The sequence below is a fragment of the Argopecten irradians genome, chromosome 2 (genome assembly GCF_041381155.1).
Source record: "Argopecten irradians isolate NY chromosome 2, Ai_NY, whole genome shotgun sequence".
In the NCBI taxonomy this organism is placed as follows: domain Eukaryota; kingdom Metazoa; phylum Mollusca; class Bivalvia; order Pectinida; family Pectinidae; genus Argopecten; species Argopecten irradians.
Genome location: NC_091135.1, coordinates 65,833,025 through 65,845,054, shown reverse-complemented (window position 1 = coordinate 65,845,054; position 12,030 = coordinate 65,833,025). Strand labels below are relative to the sequence as shown.

The following is a 12,030-nucleotide window of genomic DNA, read 5'->3' as shown; positions in this document are numbered from 1 at the left end:
CTTTCTTCAATTGTAGTTTTACGTCCATGTCATCCTGAACACAGCCGTGATAAATGCATCTCCATTTCGCCATGAAATGTATTTGCTCCGAGACAAATTTGATTCAAATTACAAAATTCGTTATGGTATCAATTTTGATGTTCGAGGTGAAGTATCGATATCATTTGTTTCCGTTGCGGGATAACTGTCACAAATAGGGAGTAAACGTCTGGGGGGAACCAGCTTCGGAGCGAAGCATTTTTGGGACGAAACGTCGTCATTCATTGTAAACACCATTTTGGGGACGAAAAGTCTAGATACTTTGTAAACAATTCATGTGAACATTTTCGAACAGAAGATCTTTTGGATAGTGTATATAGTAAGGATATGAAAGCCGTAATATACTATTCCTATTTCAACGTTACAGATACGCTTATTTCAGTAACTTTCACATTCAAAATTTGCTATTTAAAATTCCCGGTAAAATCAAAGTTGTTGAATACACTGCCGCTAGGAGCGCCAGTATCTGCGAGCAATTTCTAAGCCAATCATATTGAGGAAATTGACTGTAAGAGAATTTTGCAACCACGATCACAATGGCGAGGTGACCCTCGCCAAAAATAATAAATGAACAATTATAATTATATACTACAATAGTACATCACCATAGAAACTCAATGTAGTTTGCCATCATCAACAAGTTTTTTTTTTTTTTTTAATTCAAAATGTATCATAACAGTTTTTAATTCAGTCAGTTTCTAAATAACCTATGTTATTTCCTCAATGAAAGATAAACAAAGTATACTGATCAATAGATTCCACACTTACAGCATACTCAGCAGCTGTGAAGGATGTAGAGGCATTGGGAGGAACAAATTTCCAAATCTGTAAATAAACATTTGTCACAATTAATGCTATGCTACATCAATAATTCATATCAGCAGGATTTAACATAAGAAGTTATCGCACAGATTGAGTAACTGTGGTAGTATTTGCTAAATACAGTAGATACTTCATGATTTTGTCTTACTAAACAAAATTAAAGAATTTGACAAAAGAAGAAAAAAAACACATTTTAATAAATTAGGTCTAATGCATATTTTGTTTTCTGGACATCACAATATAGCTATCATACAATACTTACCTTAACACTGGAATCCCAGGAAGCTGTCAATAATTTATTGTTCTTCCAAAGAACATTAGATACTGAAAATTAAATTTCAACAAAAATCAAAACAAACTAAAAATGAAATATGTTGCATCTACAAAATATGTATGTAATATCATATACATGTATATTAATCAAAAATCCGTCTGTATAAAATGCTGACAGATATTTAATGAACACATACCTGCATCATCATGGGCACACAATGTATCCAGGACCCTCCCAAACTCTATACTGTAGAAGTATCTACAATCAGAAACAATCCTTTATATTAACAATCCTTATATGTTCTACAATCAGAAACAATCCTTTATCATCATGGGCACAATAACAATGTATCCAGGACCCTCCCAAACTCTATACTGTAGAAGTATCTACAATCAGAAACAATCCTTTATATTATAGTACTCAATAACTTAATGTATCCAGGACCCTCCCAAACTCTATACTGTAGAAGTATCTACAATCAGAAACAATCCTTTATATTATAGTACTCAATAACTTAATGTATCCAGGACCCTCCCAAACTCTATACTGTAGAAGTATCTACAATCAGAAACAATCCTTTATATTATAGTACTCAATAACTTAATGTATCCAGGACCCTCCCAAACTCTATACTGTAGAAGTATCTACAATCAGAAACAATCCTTTATATTATAGTACTCAATAACTTAATGTATCCAGGACCCTCCCAAACTCTATACTGTAGAAGTATCTACAATCAGAAACAATCCTTTATATTATAGTACTCAATAACTTAATGTATCCAGGACCCTCCCAAACTCTATACTGTAGAAGTATCTACAATCAGAAACAATCCTTTATATTATAGTACTCAATAACTTAATGTATCCAGGACCCTCCCAAACTCTATACTGTAGAAGTATCTACAATCAGAAACAATCCTTTATATTATAGTACTCAATAACTTAATGTATCCAGGACCCTCCCAAACTCTATACTGTAGAAGTATCTACAATCAGAAACAATCCTTTATATTATAGTACTCAATAACTTAATGTATCCAGGACCCTCCCAAACTCTATACTGTAGAAGTATCTACAATCAGAAACAATCCTTTATATTATAGTACTCAATAACTTAATGTATCCAGGACCCTCCCAAACTCTATACTGTAGAAGTATCTACAATCAGAAACAATCCTTTATATTATAGTACTCAATAACTTAATGTATCCAGGACCCTCCCAAACTCTATACTGTAGAAGTATCTACAATCAGAAACAATCCTTTATATTATAGTACTCAATAACTTAATGTATCCAGGACCCTCCCAAACTCTATACTGTAGAAGTATCTACAATCAGAAACAATCCTTTATATTATAGTACTCAATAACTTAATGTATCCAGGACCCTCCCAAACTCTATACTGTAGAAGTATCTACAATCAGAAACAATCCTTTATATTATAGTACTCAATAACTTAATGTATCCAGGACCCTCCCAAACTCTATACTGTAGAAGTATCTACAATCAGAAACAATCCTTTATATTATAGTACTCAATAACTTAATGTATCCAGGACCCTCCCAAACTCTATACTGTAGAAGTATCTACAATCAGAAACAATCCTTTATATTATAGTACTCAATAACTTAATGTATCCAGGACCCTCCCAAACTCTATACTGTAAAGAAGTATCTACAATCAGAAATCTTAATCTCTTATATATAGTACTCAATAACTTAATGTATCCAGGACCCTCCCAAACTCTATACTGTAGAAGTATCTACAATCAGAAACAATCCTTTATATTATAGTACTCAATAACTTAATGTATCCAGGACCCTCCCAAACTCTATACTGTAGAAGTATCTACAATCAGAAACAATCCTTTATATTATAGTACTCAATAACTTAATGTATCCAGGACCCTCCCAAACTCTATACTGTAGAAGTATCTACAATCAGAAACAATCCTTTATATTATAGTACTCAATAACTTAATGTACTTTTACTAAATTCTTATTTTTTCCCATTAATACCTTTTACAAGTTAATCATGAAAAAAACAAATTGCATCAACAAAAATAATTCACTGCTAACAGTGTATGCTAATAGTGATATTTCACAACACTTATAAAAACTTAAATGTGAAATTTATAAGAATTTTTGAGAACCAAAGTATTGTAACGGCCAAGTGGTATGACCAAAACCACTACAATCCAGGAAGTGTGTCTGACTGTTACATTGGTTGGGTATCAATCTGGTTGATACCATGTCCATAAAGGACTCGACTAATGGTCAAGGAATCTGCTTGTCAATTCTGTCATTTGTCAAGCATAAGTCACTGATATATTCATCAGGAATATTCTTCAGCACAGCATCAGCAGCAGCACTAAATATTCTGGAACCATACAGTCTTATTGTATTTGTCAATGTCTACTATAACAAAATTCCCAAGGGTTCGTTATCCGCCCTTTTTGACCATTAAGCTTGACAATATTCACTAAACAAACTTTAAAATAGTATGAAATTTGACTATACTCAAACCCTATAATCACTGTCACCGAGACTGTGATTCCTACTCATATATAACTAAGAGTGAAATACAATAATCTAATTATAGTCATATCTGATTTATTTACAATAACAAATATAAAAATATGACCGTATTACTATATCTCATCTTCCACACCCTTACTACTGACCCTACTATGCTATTTACAATGAAAATCTTTACAATAATTATCCATTTAATAAATAAATAACCACTATGTTTTAAGAAAAACGTAAGAACCTTAAATACAGCAATCTCCAGTGGTACTAGCAAAAATAGTAAAAATACCAAGAATCAATGAATAAAATCTTATCCCTACAATGTCTCTATATAAATTCCCATTACTTTTCTCCAATATTCTATGCCTATTTACTCATATGACTATAGCATCCCAACTCCCATAATGATTCCCCATGAAAAATCCCCACAAAAATGGCGATAAATGCTAAGTCCCCAAATAAGAAAAACTATGAAAAATTCCCATAAAACATCCCTAAACTTCCTCACAAATAACATTTAGTAGACAACAAGTACATACAAGACGAGACAGCCGCATTGGGATCGAGGAAACACCTCTTACGTCCCTAGCGAAAAGGTAACACAGAGACATGTTACATAACGTTCATCCACCTAAAGCTTCCGTAGTAGAAGTGACCCCACCCAGATCTAACGGTACTTTGCTGGAGTATAGCTGGAATACTTTAGTTACCGTATGCTGATATTCCGCTGCTGGATTTTGTTGGAAAATGTGGTGGACACAATTCACAACATTCATAAAACTAAGAGATACAAACCTATTTAAACATACAAAATTAATTACCACTCAAATACACACTGTACATACTTCTAAAACTCCATTACACGCACTTGTACAAAAATAGTTACTTTGATTTTAATTTATAGTTACCATAACACTTGCGTACTATGTCACTTCCGTTCCCACACTCACATACACAGACGACTCTAATACTGCCCATATCATGCTTTCACTCCGTTGCCTATTACAAATACTACCATGAATTTATAACTTAATACAGGTATAGTACAGATATAAATTCTATTCTGTTACATGCATAATTGATCGATATAATCTTATCTGTGTAATTATTTGACAATTTCCAACTATCTAAACTTCCTCACCATATTCTCACAGGGTTCACCCGTCACAGTATGAGATATACTTACACATTATTGTCCCATGATCCTACAATGATAGTTTTATCATCTGGCATCAGCTGACACGATGAAAGTGCCTGTCAAAAGTTAAATTTGATCAATTTAGAATCTAAATTTTCAATTTTGGTAAATAATCACTCTAACTGTAATTATGACCTTGTCCATCAATGAATGATTCCAACAAAAAGTATTAATAAATACATGTTTATTTGTTTTGTGTTGTTATTTCTATTTATCCTGTTCAAATACATATTGTACTAATCAAACTATGAAAGGATGTCTAGGGATAAGTTACAAACTTACCATGGTGGAGATATTGATACTCCGGAGCTGACGTTGGTCCTCTAGGGAGTACATCTTCAGTAGACTGTCTTAACACAAAAATGTTTTCAATAGTCAGGTCCAAATTATTTCTGTCATTAATTTAAGTACATTCCATAAGAAAGAATAAATATGTTCCAATGAACAATGGGCCCTAAAATGATATTAATGCAGTATAAGTTACTTGATCACATAACTGGCCCATCTAGCCATATCATACGGTCATGTCATAAATATTGTAAGACACAAATGAAATAACACTATTATGATATCATGTGTAGTTTTCACATCATAATCATTTCAATCATATCCCAACAGAATCAATGTATTCTTACCTTGAGAGACAGAGAATATATTCTTCCCATCACTAGACAACTTGATGTCTGTTACACAACTGTAAATGAATGATTATCATATAAATGTGACAGATACGTTAATAGCGCATCTGAATGCTGCAACTTCTTTCTACCAAACATGCAGTTGTATAATCATGAATATTAGATGTATTCTTCAGGGTGATTTTATAAATTACATGTATATTAAAAGTAAGTCTCCTTTCTAGACAAACTGACTACCAGGTAGCTGCTTTTGCAAAATTAAAACATATTTGACAGAGGCCCAGAAAGCCTGTACCACTTACCTGTTGGTTTTTTTTAAGTAATTATCACAAAGACTCTTATAATTAGAAAAATTAGCAATTAAATTAATTAAAAAAATACCCTACAGTTTGTTTAATTTTGAATCTTAACCATAAACTGATGCTATAGATACCAAACAAATATGCTATCCAATACATAGTTTCAGAGAGAAAGTAATTTATAAGAAAACAGCCAAATTGACCCCTTTCGACCCCGCCCCATAGGCCCCTGTTAGGAGGGGAAGTTGTCAGCCCCATCATTTGTACAATTTTGAATCCCCACCCTAAAAAAGATGCTTACCATTGCATTATGAATGATATTCCATGCTTAGTTGCACAGAAGAAGTCGTTTATATGGAAATACCCAAATTGACCACTTTTGACCCCGCTCCTCAGGCCACCGGCGGGATCAGCCCCATCATTTGTACAATTTTAAACCCCACCCTATAAGGATGCTACCAGTAAAATATTGTTAAATTCCGACCTGCGGTTATGGAGAAGAAGTCAAGTGTTGACGGACAAACGCCGGACGCCATGGTATTGCATAAGCTCGTGCTAAAATTCTACTTGAATGTCTACCTAATTTACTGAATTCAATAATAATACATTGTATAATTAATCATACCAATTCAAAATATTCACCCAATAAAATGTTTATTTTATACTTTACTTGTCATGAGTACATGCACACTATGGCTTTAAAGCATATGAAATAGAGCTTTATCTAAAGTAAGATACTGATGAATTACTCACTCTTTGTGGAGAGAATATTTGTGGTACAACTCAATCGACTTTAAATCTGATACCGTTACTTCTGAATCAGTAGTGTTTGTAGCATCTTCTCCTTCTCCAACTAAACAATATCAAGATAAATTGTGTTCACCAAAATATTCAGGATATGCTGTTAACTTACAGATCTAAAGCACATATTTTTTTCGAACAATCTAGACTAGTAGGGAAAAAAATTTACCAATTGGTTTTCATATCGTCATATGATTTTGACACTTGATCTCGACCAACGAATACCTTCAATTGCAAACAGGGCATAAAATGTTATATGTATTTGTGCATAGAAACTACAGGAGGAAATTAAAAGAGGAGTAATATTTATACATCTCCATTGTTCAGTTATTTATGTATTACTTACTTTGTACAGGTATTGGTGTGGTAACTGGGATAGGGTCAGATGTGATTTGGACGACCTCCTCGTTAGTACTGGCCGTGCGAGTAGAACCACTCCTGGGAGAAGGGGAGGTAAACCTCTGAGGGTGGGGCGTCTGAAATAGCTGCTTTGGTGTCTGGCCAAACTCCATAATCTGAATCTCCATCCGGGCTCTCTCGTTAGGGTCTGATATACTGCCAGGGACAAGAAGAAATTTCTTCATTAATACAATATTGTAACAAAAAATTAGAAACATAGTTTGGTCCATGAAACATTGTAGTTGAACTCAATGAGAATTATTTTATCACAATCATGATAGTACACAGAATGGTCAAAATGTTCTATACCAAGAAACTTACCTATCCAGATCAACACTGCCTTCATATGTCATATAGTAAAACACTGGAAAGATAATGAGTATGTTACAAAATTAATTACAAAATGTATGAAACAAGAGGCCCAGAGGACCTGTATTGCTCACCTGTTGTTTTTTTTAGTAATTATCACAAAAACTTTTTCAATTACAAATAGAAAAATTGACCCCATAAATAGTTTCATATTGAATCCTCACCATATAATGATGTTATCAATACCATATGACTATGAGTTGCTCAATGCTGAGTTTCATAGAAGTATTTAATATAGAAATTGCCAAATTGACACCTTTTGGCCCTGCCCCTATAACCCCTGGGGTTCAACCCCACTATCTGTACAATTTTGAATCCCCATCCCATAAGGATGCTACAAATGCAATCTTTTGCTGATAGATTAGAAGAATAAGTCGTTTATATGGAAATAGACAAATTGACCCTTTTGGCCCTGTCCCTCAGACCCACTGGAGTGTGTCCCACCATTTGTATAAATTTGAATCCCCATCCATAATTATATGAAGCTACAAATGCAATATGAGTGCTATCCCATGTTTAGTTTCATAGAAGAAGTCGTTTACATAGAAATAGCCAAATTGACCCTTTTGGTCCCGCCCCTCAGGCCCCCGGGGGGTCAGCTCAACCATTTGTACAATTTTGAATCACTAACCCATAAGGATGCTACAAATGCAATATGAGAGCTATTGCAGAGAAGAAGTCGCTAATATGGAAATTGCCAAATTGACCCTTTTAGCCCTGCCCCTCAGGCCCCCTGAGGGTCAGCCCAACCATTAGTACAATTTTGAATCCCCATCCCATAAGTATGCTACAAATGCTATAGGAATGTTCTCCAATTCTAAGTTTCAGAGAAGAAATTGTTTAAATGAAAACAGCCAAATTGACCCCTTTTGGCCCCGCCACTTAGGCCCATGGAGGTCAGCCCAACTATTTGTACAATTTTCAGTTAACACCCCATACGGATGCTACTAGTCAAATTTGGTTAAATTCCGATCAGCTTTTATGAAGAAGAAGTAGATTGTTGACGGATGGACGGACGGACGGACGGACATCAGACGCTGCAGTATCGCATAATTAGCTCACTTTGGTCCTTCGGACCATGTGAGTTAAAAAGGAGCCTTTTAAATATATATATATATAATTACCTAAACAAACTGCAATTAAAAGATACAAAAACCCTGCATCTTAGTGGTGCTGAATGTTATTCTCAATGTTAGCAAGTGCCCACATGTGCTTCTAGATAATATTTATACAGCAATATTTTGCTTTGAACATCATTTTATTTCCCTATTTTCACAATTTAATTTATATAAAATCATGTGATATAAAGTAATATGAAAATCTAGTTACCATTGTCAGCTTTCTCTGCCTCAAAGCCCCGCTGTTTGTGTCCAAAAATGAGATCAATCCACTGATGAAGGTGAGATGATACATATTCACACTCTAAAGCCTCTCTCAGTTTCTGTAAGAAATCTTCAGGTCCTGTTATATATAAACGACAAATACATGTCAAAATAAATCTTCAATTATCCAACTTTCGATTTCATTCATAAAAACAAATTTTATTGTAAAATGAAGTAAAAGAAACCATATGATTTAAATAAATGTAAAATGCAAACCTGGATTTTTAACATACAATGAATTCACTAAAAATTGTGCAGTAAGGTGCAAGATGTATAGCATCGGTTCAGTTGGATGTAGCTATTCATCAATAGGTGGCAGTCTTGAGGTAAATATGGAAACACTTGGCTGTTGCAACCCTGAGGTGTATACAGTGTAATGTTTTTATGAATATAGCAAAATCATGATACAAAAATACTGACCTTCTGCCCATGGAGGCAGTTCTACATTGCCCACTGGTCGGCCATCTTGTCGTATTCCAAAGTAACTCAACTGGTAATAGACAGTTAATATCATAATAAGTTTTCTTATTTCTTTCAGATTGTTTAGAATATAACCATATCCCTTAAAAAACAAGCTCTACTTTTGAAATATTTGTATAAACTGTTGATGTCCCCGAAGTATTTGCTTCAAGTCAAATGACAGCAACAATTTGTTTAAAACATCAATCATTTCATTTTATAATTTAAAGAAATGTATATTACAATACAGGATAAGGCCAAAGATGATTTAGATTATAAAAAAAGACTTAGTGTCAAGTTTGTTTTTATATCTATCTTACCCCATTGTTAAGGAGAAATTCTGGAGAACCAAGGGAGTAAAACTCTGGGATAAGTTCTTTGAAGTCTGCAGCTCCCATCATACAGTTCTGCCATGTTTCATAAACACTGTATGGAGGTAAATAATTATTATCCAAATATATTATACATGTATATAAAATTGGTCAAAGAGAAAATGAAATAAATTGAAATTTTCTTTTAGTCTAATAATTGTTTCATTATAAAAATATAAATCATAAATTACTTTCTCCATAAAAAGTGAAAAAATTCTTAAATAATTCTATAACCTTACGTTATCACATTTAATAATAATATCATAATAAAACAGATAGATGCAAAGCAACAATTATTCAAGTTTAACTTTAAATTTATGTGAGTATTGTTAAATTGAAAAATAACATCAGATAATTTAAAGAAACAGTAATTTGTTATATACAGAAAGTTTCATGGAGCTGCATTGGAGTTAGAGCTCAGAAACAAAAAGAAACAGTAGTTTGATATTTTTGACTATGTTTCTATGGTAACAGAAAAAACACCTGACATGGAATAGCAGAAGGCACAACAAGGGCACTTGTCGGATATATTCAGAAAGTTTCATGGAGCTGCTTTGCACAGTTTTGGAATAATAGTCCAGAAACAAAAGGAAACAATATTTAGATATTTTTGACTACATTTTCATGGAAACAGAAAAAATTCAGAAAATAGAAGGTCCACAACAGCAAAAGGCACAACTAGAGCATTTATCTGATATATTCAGAATATTTCCTGCAGCTGCATTGAACGTACGGTTTTGATATATAGTCTGGAAACAAAAGGAAACAGTAATATGGTACTTTTGACTAAGTACTTCCATGGTAACGGAAAATCTCCCCCAAAACGGAAGGTCCTAAATAGCAAAAGGTACAACTAGGGCACTTGTCTGACATATTCAGAAAGTTTCAAGGAGCTGCATTATATGGTTTTGGAGGTATAGTCCGTAAACAGTAATTTAGTATTTTTGACTATAAGTTTCCATGGTAACGGAAGAAAAAATTCCTAAAATGGAAAGTGTGCAATACCAAAAGGCACAACTAGGGCGCTTGTCTGACGTATACAGAAAGTGTCAAGGAGCTGCGTTGAATGGTTTTTGAGTTATAGCCCAGAAAATGATCTCGGACGGAGCCCAAAACAATATACCCCGCAAGCACTTTTTGTGGGGGATAATAATACAATACAAAATGTAGTTTACAAAATAAATAAAATTACATAATTTTTTTACAGTTTTTTTTTCCAAATCAGTATCTTGACAATGGATATGTTTTTTTCTATAATCAATGTCAAAAATCAACCACTTATCAAACTCTTAATAAATTGTTCAACAATATGACAACCACACTTTAAAGATGCTCCACTGCCGACATAGCATAAATGATATTCATATCATTTGAACAATAATTAGTGTTTAATTGTGTACATATATGCCTAATTACCTCAAAAACTAACATAAAATAATTTATTTCGTCTTTGGTGTATGCACAATCATTACTTCATTCTACATAATATATAGTGCCACAGATTTTTTTCAGGATGCAATTAATTATTTTTCATATTTTTAACTTGAAGTAAAATTAGAAGCTCAAACTTTTCAATGGTGGTAATGGTGTAAAGTAAGTAACTTTTGAAGAAAAATACTAAATCGTCTACTTCTATTTTTGAAAGTGAAAAAATACCATTTGTCAGCGGTGGAGCATCTTTAAATATTTCTTTTTATAATGAAACCAAGCAATGATACTAATTGGAAGTCTTGGTCGGATGATGTAGACATACCTATTAAACATTCTATCTGGCTGGTCAAACTTCCCATTCTGCAAACACAGGACATATTCTGGTGCTATAAGAAAAGTTTTACTATGATTACTAAAGTATTGCATCTGTTTTAATATTATTGTAAGATAAATTCTTATCAAAATTATCCTTTAATGAATTACTGTATGCCATACCAATAATATAATTTTTATCAAATTGGATCTTGGAATTGCAATTCTTGTTGTTGATAACAAATATTGCTAAGTTATAGTAAACCTTTGGATAGTTTGAACAAAATTGAACAAATATTGATGGACAAGTTCGAATTATCCGAAATTAAACTTCAGGAAATTAAAAAATAATGAGTTCGAACTACCTGAATTAAAATCGGTAACAAGAGATCCCAGAGGGATCTTGGCACCCACCAAAGAATGATCATTGTCAATGGAAAGGGGGATCTTTACCATGCTTTTCAAACTTTTTCAAACATACTACACATAAAATTTAAGACGGATCATTTCAGTACTTTCTGAGAAACAGTGGTAGCAAACTTCAATGATGAAATCCATGATGGCTAGCTGTTGGCCATCTTGTTGACAGATCAATCTCAACAGTTACTATGCACAAGTAGGGCCTAAGGGGAGACTTATGGAATTTGAGAGATATCCCTTCAAGACTTTCTGAGAAATAGCAGTAACTATCAAAATCCCAA

General features: G+C 33.3%; 1 protein-coding gene across 1 annotated transcript in view; it reads right to left on the bottom strand.

Annotated features, from left to right (window-relative positions):
- LOC138316243 (protein FAN-like) overlaps positions 1-12,030 on the bottom strand; it is a 52,642-nt gene that overhangs the window by 27,621 nt on the left and 12,991 nt on the right. Inside the window, 13 exon segments of the mRNA XM_069257855.1 lie at positions 808-864; positions 1,124-1,185; positions 1,332-1,393; positions 4,857-4,924; positions 5,151-5,218; positions 5,504-5,562; positions 6,559-6,658; positions 6,953-7,161; positions 7,327-7,369; positions 8,704-8,835; positions 9,177-9,246; positions 9,536-9,641; positions 11,340-11,403. Of these exon segments, the coding sequence (XP_069113956.1) occupies positions 808-864; positions 1,124-1,185; positions 1,332-1,393; positions 4,857-4,924; positions 5,151-5,218; positions 5,504-5,562; positions 6,559-6,658; positions 6,953-7,161; positions 7,327-7,369; positions 8,704-8,835; positions 9,177-9,246; positions 9,536-9,641; positions 11,340-11,403 (1,100 nt within the window).